The sequence below is a fragment of the Sminthopsis crassicaudata genome, chromosome 2 (genome assembly GCF_048593235.1).
Source record: "Sminthopsis crassicaudata isolate SCR6 chromosome 2, ASM4859323v1, whole genome shotgun sequence".
Taxonomy (NCBI): domain Eukaryota; kingdom Metazoa; phylum Chordata; class Mammalia; order Dasyuromorphia; family Dasyuridae; genus Sminthopsis; species Sminthopsis crassicaudata.
In genome coordinates, this window is record NC_133618.1 from 158,254,580 (window position 1) to 158,271,114 (window position 16,535).

The following is a 16,535-nucleotide window of genomic DNA, read 5'->3' on the forward strand; positions in this document are numbered from 1 at the left end:
TCTGTTATACTTTAGGATAAGAGTCGGAACTTGATCTGTGATTTTATTGGTATAGGTATGGCCTGAATGATGAAATTCCCTTTATCAGTTCAAGCTGGCACCTTCTTGACACCTAGTCATTTTAAATAATTAACTAGATGTGAGTTGTCATATATAGTATATATTACTGAGACGTTAAGTAACTTTTCCAGTGTCATACAGCTAAAAGGTTTCAGAAGTGAGACTTAAATGTAGAATTTCCTGGTTTCAAGGTTGGAAGTCTCCAAGGCATACCTTGAATAATTTTTTACTTCTTTTGTTTCTCCACTAGATTATAAACTTTATGGGGCTAAAGATCATCTTTTGCCTCTTGTTGTATCCCCCACTCTTAACACAGCACCTGGCACATAGTAGGCACTCAATAACTATTTGATTGATTATAACATGTCATTGTTGGTGAATTAGAACTAAAACCCATCCAACCAAAAAAACCTATGAAAAACTAAAAAAATTTTTATTACATTTTTCAAAGCTTCTTTTTTTCCCCTGAGGTATAAAATTTTTTTATTTTCTATTTATTTATTTTTTGTTCTACAGGCCCCACGTTCAGAAGCTCACACCATTCTGGGTTCTCTTGTTTGCTTTCCCAACATTTATACAAAAATTCCATTACTTCAGTCAGTTCCTGAAATCGATGGAGTCGTTACTGGATCTGAAGACATCAAAGTAAATTAAAATATGGATATCCTTTTTAAATTTTCTAAAATATGACCTTTGATTTACATAATTAGATATGTTATCATGCTATTATATTATTACAAATTCATTAAGAAAAAAAGGGAGAGTTTTTAAAATAAGCTAACATAGTTTTACTACTAAAATGTTTCATGACATAGTTTGCAGGCCTCCATTTTATCTAGTTTTAAGCAATGATTGTTAGTTAAACTTGAAGTTTTTTTTTTTCTGCGTAGTTTTGTTATTGTTCTTTTGATCATGACTGTTATCTTTTTTCTTGAGCATCTCTTAATTATATGCTCTTGCGTCAGCAAACAAATCAGTAACTCAATATATATGAGGATAAATATTCACCTTTTTATTTTTAAAAATAATTTCAAAAGTGAAAATGTTTAAAAAATATAAAAGGCAAATTGTTTGGGGGGCACTTAAAGGAAAGGAAGTTTTGTTCCTTGCTCTTAAAAAAACCTTTTTCTGTAACACAAATTCTACAAAAACTTTGGTTTATAAATATAATAAATCTTAAAGACATTCTTTCTCATCTAATGTAAAAATAAATATTTTACAACTGAATTTTATTTTAATCTAAATTTCTTCACATATTTATGTCTCTGTATACCTTGTTACTCTCCTATTTACAAAGGCCGTACTTAAACTTATATATTTAGGCTACTTGTTCTACCTCAAGCCCTTTATGAACTCTTTCTAAAGTTCCTAGTATTATAGTAGCTAGTGGTTGCCTGGAAAATAGTAAATTGTATATGTTAAAAGCAAAACAAAAGAAAACAAAAAACTCCTTTGATACAAAGCTTCCCTCCTGCCCTTTTATTTTGTGTTTTAGCATTACCTCATAAATATTTTACTGAAGAATGCAACAGATGAGCCATGTGAAGGTGCAAGGTAAATGTCAAATAGAAGGTAAAAACTATTTAGACTTTAAGCTAGAAAATCAGTATATAAACATTTTTGTGTGAAATAGCTTGTTTGGCTAAAAACAGTTCATTTAAGTATAGTTAAAAATATTTTAAGTAACTTCTTGTAAGATGATGTATTTGGCCTGTAACATTGATTCTATATATCCAATTAAATTTTAAAATTTTGTGTTTAAAAATATTTAATATCCTTTTTGAAAATTTCTTTATTAAATGTGGCATGCCATTTTTAAAGCAATTAACTGACAAAGGAAATTTATTTAATTTTTTTTCCAGCGAATGACTTTTAAGAAAACAATATTTCCTTTATTATCTTATTGATTGAATGCATTCAAAGAATCTTTAACTTAATGAGTAAACAGTGAGCTATGTTCTTTTATTCATTACTGAAGGATAAAGAAAATAAGTAATATCTCTAAAGATTTCATTAATCAGAAGAGAAAATAACACTGGGATGATTTACTTAAACATTATGGCTAACATTTATTAGTATGACATGAAAGCATTTCTTTCTTAAGCAACCTTTTTTTTTCTAGAGGATATAATAATGAGGATTATGGAAGTGTAGTTATAATTGCAGAGATAAGAAATAGTCCTAAATGATGAAAATGTATTCACAAAGTAGTAGAAAATACATCTTTCTTTAAGTAATGGTCTAAAAAGATTAATTCCTAAAATGATTACTGTATATATACCCAATGGGAGATTTTTCTCCAACATCAGTGGTTTGGGACTTGTGTAGACTATTAAATGCAAAGATTGGCAAGAATGATGAAATTGGGAAACTATAATAACTAGTCAGAAGATTCAACCTCATACTCTTTATGCAATGTATATGTTCCTTTTCATATTTCTGTGGAAAATGGGAAGTAAAAAACATCATATTTTAAATGAATATTTAAATAGTGGAAAATAATAGGGAAACATTTTTTGATGAATAATAGTAATTTGGATTTAATTGGATCTGTTTTTAATTGGTATAGAGAACTTTTGATTAGAAAAGTTCCTGACCAATGCAGATTGGCAGCTGTCCTGCAATTTGCATATAATTTAATGAAGTTACACATTTCAAGTCATAGGTGACTTGACCTAAGGATCATTGATTCAAGAAGTATCAAGCGCAGCCTTGAACCTAGGTCATCCCAACTATCAAGGTGTCTCTTTATCTAATATAACATGCTCTCTCAAGTTCAATAAATTTATGAAGTTTCAGTGAAATATATGGAAAAAATTCAGTGTAATATAAGACATAGCTTCTTGAAAGACTAGTAAGAGAAATAGGGGAAAATAACAGTTGATATGGGCATGGGAAATAATATTTGTATTGATATTCTAATGAATATTCTCTGTTGAATTTAAAAATATGTGAGTAAAAATAAAGAAATTTCAGATTATTTTTGCATAGCTGAGGAAACTTAGGACAGTAATAATATAAAAAAATGTTTCTAACTGATGCATATTCTCCTGGTTTAAACAATTTGAGTGTGAGTTGAAGTAAATTACAAATTTTTTATGATATTATAGAATTATGAAAAAGGAAAAAATTTAAAAGAACAATTTTCAGAAAATAAGATTTAAAAGCAATAATTAATAAAATTACCAAAAAGAATGCTATGAAAATGATTTATGAAACAAGGTATGAAATAGATAAAAGATTTAGTGGGCAAGTCAGAAGGAAAAATTCAGGGTTACAAGTACTATACAATACATGTAAAATACTGTAGTTGGATTGGATTAATGCTAATTTTGTAAGCTATTTGGATCATTTTAAGCTTTTTGATTGAATTTATGTTATTTATATTTGGAGAATATATTTAAAAGAGTTTCTCTAACATATCCAAAATGTTATACTATCTTTATTTAAATAAAGATATAGCTGATTAAGAAAGTCAAATTTAATGAGCAGCTTAAATTGAAAAAAAAAAAAAAAAAGAACCCCAAACAATATAAAGCTGAACATAATGTATCATTCTCAAATGTAACATGTACAATCTAGCAGATAGAAAGTGAATAAAAAGTGGCTAAATGTACTAATAGATTTCCAAATAATAGTTTGAAGTTTCTTTTAAATCTGAAAGGCATCGGGTATTAGAACAAACCTTTGAATTTACTTTGTTAGGGTGAAGATTAAATCTGTTATTAAAATGAAAATTTCTTAGTCACTAACAAAGAAAATAAGTCAATATTTTAAACAAAAGGATTTGAGATGATTTTGTAGGTAATAATTTTTAAAGGACAATGTTGCTTGAAGAAAAAGCTTTTCTATATCTTATATCTTTTTTAAAAAGTAATAACCTTCTGAAATGTTCTTTGAATTTTAGTTTCATTAAAATTTTAATCTAAAGAGAACATAGTGTTTTGATGTTTGTGAAGATATTATAACTTAAAGGAGAAGTTCCAAAAAAAGAAGCTTTTGAAACTTTAAAAAAAAATTATATCTGAATTAAATTTTGTCATACATGTCAAAATATATTGAACATATGTTTCTTCTAAGATATTTTAATGTGTATTATGAATATATATCATTTTCCCCATAGTATTTATATGGTAAAAAGATCCAAATTTTATATCCTATAGGAAAGCAGTTTACAGAGAGGATTTTATTTCTGATTTTTATTTCATATAAACATATTATGTTTTAATATTTTGCAAGTTTCATAAAGAATTTTTTTTTTTAAGATGTATTTCTGTATGCTGCCTTGGACTTTGGATATGTGAAGAGCTTATTCAGTGTACAAACCATCCAAAAGTAAAGGCTGCAATCAATGTCATAGGTGTAACTTTAAAGGTATTCATTCATGATTTTAATATAAAATTAAAGTGTTTTCTAGATATTAAAAATTCACTTGTAATTTGAATCGGGTCTACTAAGTGCCCAATGTATTGTTTGTTTGTTGTTCACTTTTTTCCATACTTCCCCTGTCCCTCAACAATTTACAAAACATGCATAGCACAAAAGATAGCTAAAGTAGCACTTATATTTATTTGTCCTCTGATTCTTTTATCTACTATTTCCTTAAGAGATAAAGCTCATATTGGCAATTCTCAAATGACTTTGAGAAGTCTTTAACTCCTATGTTAGTACTTGATAATAGAGGTAAATAAAAGGGACAACAGCAAAAAATAGCATTAGTATAAATCATTTTTGAGTAAAGTAATCGTGATTTACTCAAAAATGAAATTGTCTTACCGAGATTAGTCATATGCACATACTTTTACATATTGTAGAATTTCATATTTCTTGCTCAGTTTACTATATTATTGGAACTAAAAAAATAAAATGATAATCTTATATCTAGTACAACTATGTTTTAGAAGATACTTTAAATTTCTTAAAGAAGGATATTTCATTGCTAATGCTAATGCCAGGCATTATGCTAAGCATTACAGGTACAAAGAAAGGCACAAAATAATTTCTTTCTTTTTAAAAAATTTTTTTATTATGGCTTTTTATTTACCAGATATATGCATGGGTAATTTTATATCACTGGCAGTTGCCAACCTTTTGTTCCAATTTTCCCCTTCCTTCCCCCCACCCCCTCCCTCAGATGGCAAGTTGACCAATACATGTTAAATATGTTAAAATATAATTTAAATACAATATATGTATACATGTCAAACGGTTATTTTGCTGTACAAAAAGAAGCAGACTTTGAAATAGTGTACAATTAGCCTGTGAAGGAAATAAAAAATGCAGGCAGACAAAAATAGAGGGTTTGGGAATTCTATGTAGTGGTTTATAATCATCTCCTAGAGTTCTTTCGCTGGGTGTAGCTGGTTCAATTCATTACTGCTCTCTTGGAACTGATTTGGTTCATCTTATTGTTGAAGATGGCCATGTCTATCAGAATTGATCATCATATAGTATTGTTGTTGAAGTATATAATGATATCCTGGTCCTGCTCATTTCACTCAGCATCAGTTCATGTAAGTCTCTCCAGGCCTTTCTGAAATCATCCTGTTGGTCATTTCTTACAGAACAATAATATTCATATACCACAATTTATTCAGCCATTCTCCAAATGATGGGCATCCACATAGTTTCCAGTTTCTGGCCATTACAAAGAGGGCGTCCACAAACATTCTTGCACATACAGGTCCCTTTCCCTTCTTTAAAATCTCTTTGGGATATAAGCCTAGTAGTAATGCTGCTGGATCAAAGGGTATGCATAATTTGATAACTTTTTGATCATAGTTCCAAATTGCTCTCTAGAATGGCTGGATGTATTCACAATTCCACCAACAATGTATCAGTGTCCCTCTTTTCCTACATCCCCTCCAACATTGCACATTATCTTTCCATATCATTCTAGCCCATCTGACAGGTGTGTAGTGGTATCTCAGAGTTTTCTTAATTTGCATTTCTCTGATTAATAATGATTTGGAGCGTCTTTTCATATAGCTAGAAATAGTTTCAATTTCTTCATCTGAGAATTGTCTGTTCATATCCTTTGACTATCAATTGGAGAATGGCTTGATTTCTTATAAATTAGAATCAATTCTCTATATATACAAAATAATTTTTTTTTTATTCATTTTTCCAAATTATCCCCTCCCTCCCTCCACTCCCTCCCCCCGATGGCAGGTAATCCCATACATTTTACATGTGTTACAATATAACCTAGATACAATATATGTGTGTAAATACCATTTTCTTGTTGCACATTAATTATTAGCTTCCGAAGGTATAAGTAACCTGGGTAGATAGACAGTAGTGCTAATATTTTACATTCGCTTCCCAGTGTTCCTTCTCTGGGTATAGTTATTTCTGTCCATCATTGATCAACTGGAAGTGAGTTGGATCTTCTTTATGTTGAAGATTTCCACTTCAATCAGAATACATCCTCATACAGTATTGTTGTTGAAGTGTATAGTGATCTTCTGGTTCTGCTCATTTCACTCAGCAACAGTTGATTTAAGTCTCTCCAAGCCTCTCTGTATTCCTCCTGCTGGTCATTTCTTACAGAGCAATAATATTCCATAACCTTCATATACCACAATTTACCCAACCATTCTCCAATTGATGGACATCCATTCAACTTCCAGTTTCTAGCTACAACAAAAAGAGCTGCCACAAACATTTTGGCACATACAGGCAAAATAATTTTCTTAAGAGCTTAAACAATTATGTTTAAACAAGCTATTTACAGGTTAAATTAGAAATCAGTAAAGGAAAGAAACAGAATTTAAGCAATATTAGGAAAAGTTTTTGCAGAAGACTAGGTTTTAGATGGAACATAAAGGAAGCCAGAAGATGGACATAAAAAGGCAGAAAATTCCTGGTAGAGAGGATAACTAATGAAAATGCTCAGAGTTTGGCAATTTTGTGTATAAAACTGTTAGGAAGCCACTGTTTTTTGATTCAGGAACATTTGGTAGGGTATAAGGTATAAGAAGAATGGAAGGGAGTGGGAAGGAGCAGCTTTGAATTCCTACAGATAGATTACACTCTTTATACAAACTAGAGATTTTTTGAATAGAAGAGTGATGTGCTCAGACCTTAAGTTTAAGGAATATCAACTCAGCAGCTATGTAGAATATGGGTTAGAAAAGGAAATTACTGGATGCAGAAGAGAGTCCACTTAGTATTGCAGGAGTCCACAGTAAAACTAATATGGGCCTGGAAAAGTATTGTATTATAAGTAGAGAATAGGGGTTGGAAGCAAGATTTTAAAGGTTGAAATTGGCAAGAATTTTCAATTGAATGGATATGAAGTGTAAACGAATAGGAAGAGATGGTGATAATTCTTATACTAAGTGGTGAATTTAAGAGGAAATGTAATGATTTCTATTTTGGTCATATTGAATTTGAAATTTCTGTGGGTCATGGGAGATATTGAGGGGGATTTTGTCAAAGGATATCAACAGAAAATTTTCAGATAAAGAAATTAAAGCCATTTGAGTCATATGAAAAATGCTTTAAATCATTATTTATTAGAGAAATTAAAATTAAGACAACTCTGAGGTACCAGTTCATACCTATCCAATTAGTTACAATGATAGAAAAAAATGATTAATATTAGAGAGGATGTGGGAAAACAGACAAATTGTGGAGAGACGAAGGTTGCACATGGACTTTTGGAAATCTTGCATGGAATTGATAGTTCAATTTAAAAAACAAAATGAGGACAGGAGTCTCAGATTAAGAGCATTTGCTCCGATTACAAAGTAAGCATTAATCATATATGAAAATATGTTTGTACATATACCATTATATTTATACCAGCACTTTTTGTGATAGCAAAGAATTAGAAACAAAATAGAAGAGCCCTGATTGCACATAAACTAAATAAAATTCCAATACATGAATGTAATCGAATATATCTAGACTGTAAGAAATGACAAATATGATCAAAACAGAGAACATTGGAAAGACTTCTATCAATTGATAGAATCAAAAAAGTCAAGTCAAGAAAATAATATATATAACGACTACCTCAATGTAAAGAGGAAAAAACCACAAAACAATCAAAAGTGAAAGTCACAAAGTGAGAAAGAATAAGTGTGGCTCCAAAGAAGAGCTAAGAGAAGAATTCTCATTTTACTCTTTTGAAGAGGTGTGGTACACTTTACATGTTTTAGGTGTTTTTCAGTGAATGTGTCAGTTTGCTAATTTTTTCCCTTAAAAACATTTTTATATGGGATGGTTTTCTTAGAGTGCAGGGGAACATATAGTGAGAAAAATTTTGGTAATATCAAAAATATCAAAACAAAAATTTTAAGGGATAATTAACTGTAAAGCTCAAATGTCTTTCCAAAAGCATACATTTTAAATTCAAGCTTAATAAAATAAAATGTCAAATTTGCTGTAGAAAAATAATGAAATATATTATTCATATAATTCATATCTGAATGTATACACTGACCCCTAATAAATTATACAGCAAGTAATACCCGCTAATCTCATTATATTTAAAAAAAAAACTCAGAAAAAAAGCATTTTACTGCTGGAATATTTTGAGTGACATTATTCATACTGCCTTGGGCTTAAACATTTGTGGGGAAAAGTGTAGCCAGGACTTCCTAGAAGTCTACATATCTATTACTAAACACAAGGAGGCCAGAATTTTTAGCACTATATAGAGAGTTATAAAAAAGGAAGTTATAAAAGAGGAAGCAACCTTAAAACTCATCTAAGTTCAACTCCTTCATTTTATAAATGAGAAAAGTGAGGTACAAAAATGCAGAGATTTCATTACTTGCTCAAGGTCACAAAAGAAAAAGGACCAAAACCAAGACAAACTGAGGTCTTTAAGTTCCACATCCAGTGTTCTTGTCACTATATCACAATATCTCTCAACATAAAGTATCCATAAGATGAAGGACAAGATTTAGTTCATTTGCAAAGTGTCTTCTGTTCTTACCATCCGATTGAAGCTGCTTACTCTAACATTGTTAAGAGTAATCATTGTTATAATTGATCTTTTCTAAGTCCTTATTATTTTTGCTCTTTCTGCAGTTTCCCATGGTTAATGACTTCCTTTTTTCTGGATTCTTATTTCTCCCTAATATGCCCCCTCCCTCCCTCTCCCTATCTCTCTCTCTCTCTCTCTCTCTCTCTCTCTCACACACACACACACACACACACACACACACACACACACAGAATAAATAGAGTCAAATTATATCTAATCATTATTTTATGGGCAAACAAATTGTGTTGGAAAAGAATAAAGCTATTTCCCCTGTGCCAAGAAATATATAAATGTCTTAAGCAGATGAAAGATTCTCACTAATAGTATATGTTTGTGTATGTATTCACTTCTATGCTACTGATTTTTGTATTTGTTTTCTTTTATAGTTTCCTAATAAAGTGGTGGCTCAGGTAGCGTGTGATATCCTTCAGTTGCTTGTGTCCTATTGGGAAAAGCTTCAGAAATATGACAATTTTTTGCCACGGAAAATTACTGAAGTAGGTCTGCTTTTTGCATTATTAAGATATAACTATACTTCCCCAATGGAAGACAGTTCTTACATTGACAAAATTTTCTTACATTGACAAAATTTAGAAGACTTAACGAAAACAAATACATTTTTTGATCTTTTGTAAATACATCCTTATACTCAATGAAAGCAGTTTAGATGGTGCCAGCAAAGAATAAGCAGTTGATTGGATGCCTCTTCTTGAAGAAATTCCTTATTATCCAAAGAATGCAACTTTTTGCTTTTTTTTTTTTCTGGAAAAAATTACTTACAGTAAATTTAGTTGCTTCATTAAAACAGGATTAATTGAGGAATATCAATTTTTCAAATGGGGAAGGACTATAATAGCTATTAGTACAACCCCTTCATGACAAAGAATTTTCTCTACAACATGAAAAAATGGTCATGAAAATTTTGATGACTTCTAAATTTGGGGAAACCATTACCTCTTGAGAGAGCCCATTACACATTTGGATAGCTTTACATATTAGCACAATTTTCCTTATCATCTTCCTAAATATGGATTTTCATTCACACTTTTGCCCATTGCATCTAACTGTGACCTAGCAGAACAAGTGTAATCACTGTTCTAGGTGATAAATTTTAAACATTTTAATAAATAATTATTATGTCATATAAGATCTTTTCCTTTCCTTATTTAACATTTCCACAAGCCCTTCAATCCCCTTCTTTGCACATTCCCCAATTTATAATGTTCCGCCTGAAATGTGGTGTCCAGAATTCATGCCCAACCCAATATACCAGACCAGTCAGTGCAGTTTAGAGCAAAATAATTACCTCTTTATCCCTCGAAGTGGTACAATTCAGTTTAATAGTACATTATTTTTTCTTGCCTTTCAGCACAATTGTTGAATCAGTAGTTCAGTAAAACTTTCATATGATTTTCATGCAAGCTGAGACATACTTTCCCCTATCTTGTGTTTGACATTGATTTTTATAAAAATACATTTGAAAGACTATATTTATCCCAATTAAATTTTACTTTATTCAATTTGGTCAGTTATCGACCAGGATCTTTTAGATCTTATGACTTGGTGTGATATGGTGTATGATTCTCAGATTTTTTTGTCTGCAAATGTGATACATCTTCAATATATACCTTTTATCAAGTCACTAATAAAAATGTTAAAACTCCATGATGACAATATTAATTAATGAGTAGAAATGCATAGTACTTTTGTGATTGGCTTGATTCACGTATGCTTAATCTGAATAATCCTCCTCTAGCCCAAATACCCATTGCTATCAGGTACCTGGTAATTAAAATCAGCTCCATATTTTGTTGATTTTCCGGTAGGTTCTATATATATATATATATATGGAAATGCACTAGATATGTAGTTCTGATTTTTTTGTATGTATAGAAATGCATGATGAAAGAAAAAAAAAGACTAAAGTCTGGACTCCAGGAAAATTACATATATTCATTTATCTCTGAAAAGTTTCAATTACGAGTTTACTTTATTTTTCTTTGGCTGTGTCTAGGGTTGGAAGTCAAAAGAAAACTGTGTCAGAGTGACTTGCCTTGACTTTCACAAAGAAAAGTAATAAGTTCTGATAGTAATTTTCAAGAGAGATAACAGAAAATAAAAGTCATTGCCAACTGAGCATGGATCTACATTGTATATATGTCCTGTTACCAATTCTCATGATTTATACGCATTTTCCTAAATTCTCTCCTTGCTTGTATAACTTTCTTTTAGTGGAAGTAAGTTTGCAAGGAATTTAAGCAATTAGGTTTTCTTGTGAATGTCTTTTTTTTTTTAAACCTTTAATTCCAAAGTGTTATTCTGGTTTGCAGATCCTTGTGGCCACAATTGCATTTCTTTTACCAAGTGCTGAATACTCTTCAGTAGAAACAGATAAAAAGGTAGGTAATATTACTATATTCATAGAAGTATTTCTACAGTTAGATACAAATGCAGCATTATTTATGCTAAAGAAGGATAAGAAACGTGTCATAAATAATTGTGTATTTCTTCTACAGTTTATTGTTTCTCTTTTACTGTGCTTACTGGATTGGTGCATGGCATTACCAATGAAAACCCTGATGCATCAAGTGTCTACTGTTCTTGAAGATCAGCATTCATCTAGAGCCCCTTTACTAGATTACATTTATAGGGTAAGTTGATGATTTTCTTTGGAACTTCTAATTACTCTGAGAGCCTTAACAGAATCTCCCATGTCTGGAATGCTCTCTCCCCTCATCTTCATCTCCAAGCTTGAGTTCCTGGTACAATCTTACTTTCTATAGAGCCTAATCTCTCTTAATTCTAATTCTGTCCCTCTGTTGATTATATCTTATTTATCCTGTATATAGTTTATTTGTGCATAGTTGTTTACATGCTGACTTCTCTATTTGATATTTAGCTCCTTGAGGTCAGGTTCTGTCTTTCCTTTCTTTGTATTCCCAGTATTCAACAAAGTGTCTAACCCAGACTAGGTTCTTAATGTTCATAGGCGGACTGGCTATTAAAATACTCGTTTTACAACTGTTTGGTCATGTATACATATATTGTATTTAATTTATACTCTAACATATTTAACATGTATTGGTCGACCTGCCATCTGGGTGTGTGTGGGGGGAATTGGAACAAATGGTTTGGCAGTTGTCAATGTTGTAAAATTACCCATGCAAATATCTGGTAAATAAAAACTATTATTAAAAAAAAATACTCATTTTAGTTGATGTATTTTAAGGACAGGATAAAAAATGTTCCATTTTCTTACCTAAATCTTTGAAAATTCAATTAGATTGAGAGTAATTAAATTAGAATCTTATTAATTCCCTATTGTTCCTGTGGTTATTAATGCACATAAACTTACATCTTTGATACAAACCAAATTAACTAAATGAAAAGCTATTTTACATTGCTTTAAGTAAACAAGCATTTATTAAACCCTTATGTACAAGGCACTATTTAAGCACTCAATTATTTCTCTAAAATAATATTTTGCTTATAAGGATAGCTTTAATGACATGACTGATTACCTTTTTGGGTAAAATTGGCCTTGATACCAGTTTATTTTTATTGGATAGATTTTCTTTCATTTTAACTAATAATAATGACTTTTCAATGATAGTAAATGAATTACATATGCTAAGTGTTGCTTTAACAGCATTACACTGTCTTCTTGGCTATACTTTACCCAGTGCTGTTCTTATGATTTTAGTTAGTTGCACAATTTTATATCTAAACTCTCCAAAGAATATGGGTAGTAGCACATTATTAGTCTTACAATATGGAACTGTTTTAGACTTGAAGATACCATGTTTAAATTTAAAATGTTTCTGTAGTATCTATTAAAGTATTATATATCTTTATTAAAATTTTATGCAAAAATAAATTTGCTTAGGTTTTTTTTTTCACTTTAGAATTTACAAAAGGAAATATCAAAACTTTCATATACATTCTTACCCAGTACTCAAAATGATTTTATGGATGTGGTGTTTGCATGGTTATATATATACAAAAACACAAAAAAAGAATACCTTTAATTATTCCCATTTTCTAAATAATACTTGATGTTCAGGGCATTTAGAAAGATTAATCCATTTTTTGTATTTTAGATTGGGATCTTTTAAACTTATGCCTTTTTTCTTGATTTCATCAAATATATATAAATTATCTCACAATGGATATTATGTTTCTTGGACTGTAACTGAACTAGAAAGGCTTATAATATTTTCTTTATCCTCTTCAGTTTAAATTTGATAATACTCAACTCCATTTCCACTCCATGGATGATTTCTTTCTATGGTACACTCATACCACCAAAACTGTTCTCTCTCAATATTCACATTCTGCTCTTATATATCATCTTATGGAAAAATTTTCTTGCTCAGAGAACATCTGTGTAGCATTTTTATTGCTCATGGTGCTACAAAAGGATTGTCATTTAATTTTGTTTTCCTTTGAGCTTGCTGTACTTGTCACAAGATAATTTCACTAAGGTAAAAATTAGGGCTTTCTAATTGTTGTAAAGTAGGTTGTCTGCATAATGACCTTTTAATTTTTTAACCACCTTCTGTAATCCCATTTCTATTATATTTTTGTAGGTTTTGCACTGTTGTGTTTCTGGCTCAAGCACATATACTCAGCAAAGTCACTACACGTTGACTCTGGCTGATCTTTCATCTTCTGATTATGATCCTTTTTTGCCACTGGCAAATGTACGGAATTCTGAGGCTGTACAGTACCATTCTTCAACAGAATTGGGGAACCTACTTACTGTTGCTGAAGGTGAGAAACTCTCCATTTCCAGGGACTTATCACATTATCAGTTGTAGTGGGATAGAGTAGCAAAAGCAATGACTTTTCTTTTTACTGTTTCTCTATATCAAAATTGGATCAGGATCTTTCTCTCAATATTACCAATATTGCAAGGATTTTAAAATTTTCATGCTCAGGGAATGTGTATTTGTAAGCTGGATCTTGTTTTTCCTTAATCTAGCTACCTTTTGTATCTAGAAGGTAGTTTGTAAATCCTTTTGTCTTTTTCCCCTTTTCTTTTTCACTCTTTCCTATCTTCTCCTATAATTTTTAATCCTTTTATACTGTACAAGAGAGGGATAAGAACTAGACCTACGATTTCATTGTTAAAAGGAACTCCTTGAGGAGAAATTCACTTCCCCTTATAAGTTGACAACTTAGAGTCTTATAAAACTGCCTAAAGCAATGAAAATTCAATTAATTTGCTTAGGGTCACACAGCCAGTAGGTGTCAGAAGATTTATTTGAATTCATTTTCTCCTGGCTTCAAATCTGGCTTTCTATGTATTACAACATGCTGCCCCTTCATGGGGAATAGAAAGTGTCTAATTGGAGATGTAAAAATATTTTTTGATTTAGTAAGCATTTATTAAGCACCAGGTACTATGCCAAGTTAGGGATACAAATATAATGACAAAAACAGTCCCTGCCTTCAAGGACCTTATTTTTTTTTCCAGTGTAATTTTATTCAAATTTATTTTTATATTAATGGCTTCTTATTTTTCAAAATATGTGCAAAGATAGTTTTCAACCTTCACCCTTGCAAAACCTTATGTTCCAAATTTTTCTCCTTCCTTTCTCCCCCACCTCTCCATTAGACAGCAAGTTATCTAATATAGGCTAAGCATGTGCACTTCTTCTAAACATATTTTCACATTTAGCATGTGGCACAAGAAAAATCAGATCAAAAGGGCAAAAAATGAGAAAGAACAAAAAATAAGCAAGCAAACAACAACAATAAAGGTGAAAATACTATGTTGTGATCCACATTCAGTCTCCACAATCCTCTCTTTGGCTCTCTCCATCACAAGTCTATTGAAATTGGCCTGAATCACCTACTTGTTGAAAAGAGCCAAGTCCATCAGAATTGATCATCATATAATTTTCCTGTTGCTGTATACAGTGTTCTCTTGATTCTATTCATTTCACTCAACATCAGTTCATGTAAGAGTCTCCAGGCCTCTCTGAAATTATCTTGCTGATCATTTCATATAGAAAAATAATATTCTATAACATTCATATACCATAACTTAATCAGCCATTCTCCAATTGATAGGTATCTATCCAGTTTCCAGTTCCTTGCCATTACAAAAAGGGCTGCGACAAACATTTTTGTATATATGTATATATTACCCTTTTTTATGATCTCTTTGGGATAAAGGCCTAGTAGAGACACTGCTGAATCAAAGGACAATTTTGTAGTCCTTTTGGCATTGTTCCAAATAAGCAGCTTATTTTTTACAGGTGAAAGCAGCATGTACTAGATAAGAAAATGCAAAATAATTTCTGTGGAGAAAGGTGGTAGAAGTGGTTGTATTTGGCAGAATCAAGTAAAGTGAATGGAGAGTGGGATTCTAAGAGATAATGATGGATGAAAGTGAACATTCTATGCATAGTGACAGTTTTCACAAAGGTTAAGAGAGGAGAGATAGTGTAGGAGGCTCTTTTTGAATGTATGTGAAGCATGTGAAGGAATAATGAGTCTAGAAAATTTGTAGCCAGATTATGAAGGATTCTAAGTGCCTAATGGAAGTTTATTTTGAAGGTAGGTGGAATTCATTCAGGAATGTGCCTGAGCAAAGAAAGGACATGATCAGAACTGTTATAGAAATAAAACTTTGGCATTATTATTATTAATTTGGCAAAATATTAATTTGGCAGCTATGTGGATTAGAGAGAAGACCCTGGAAGCAGGGACACTAATTAGGAGGCTATTGCAGTAGTCTCAATGGGAAATGATGAGGTTCTATGATAAGATAACATTTGTGTGAGCAGAGAAATAGGGAAGGATACAAGAACCATGAATTTAATGTGAAGATTTGATTTACATTGAATATCTTTTTCCTCTTTAGCAAAATTTGCCATCATTATGTGGTCTTTGAAACTCACGTTTATGAACTTCAATGAAACAAACAAGAATTTCCCTTTACGCCTAGTCTAATTCATTTTTTTCCTCAATATATATATATATATATATATATATATATATATATATATATATATATATATATATCCCCTCATTAATTTATGTGAGCTAAAATTTATCCAATCGCTAAATATAGTGTTTTATATAATCACATTTGTACAGTTCACTGAAAAAAGTGACTCAGTATTCCTTAGGAGCCTCTCTGAAATTTGATTCTTTAAAACCAGAATAAGCAATCTTAATGGGCCTAAGTCAGGTCAATAAAAGGTGCTACCTCATACATAATTCCATTAGTCTGTAATATGACCCTGACTTAAAAATAAGTGTTTTATATATTTAACTGTTTTGAATCCAACCACTTCTGAATCTCATTGTTTACCTCTTCTCAACATCCTCTCCTTTTGATTTTTTTTTTATTGTATTTTTACCAGTTTTTCTTCAATTTTCATTCCACTACATACTTTCTCCCATATGTTCTCAATAGGATTAAAGTATTTTCTTTCCCACTCTAGCAGAATTCATGGTA

At 30.9% G+C, this 16,535-nt stretch overlaps 1 protein-coding gene across 1 annotated transcript in view; it reads left to right on the top strand.

The window, feature by feature from the left end:
- RALGAPA2 (Ral GTPase activating protein catalytic subunit alpha 2) overlaps nucleotides 1-16,535 on the top strand; it is a 387,908-nt gene that overhangs the window by 186,098 nt on the left and 185,275 nt on the right. Inside the window, 7 exon segments of the mRNA XM_074287744.1 lie at nucleotides 577-705; nucleotides 1,556-1,614; nucleotides 4,326-4,434; nucleotides 9,448-9,558; nucleotides 11,392-11,460; nucleotides 11,578-11,712; nucleotides 13,651-13,834. Of these exon segments, the coding sequence (XP_074143845.1) occupies nucleotides 577-705; nucleotides 1,556-1,614; nucleotides 4,326-4,434; nucleotides 9,448-9,558; nucleotides 11,392-11,460; nucleotides 11,578-11,712; nucleotides 13,651-13,834 (796 nt within the window).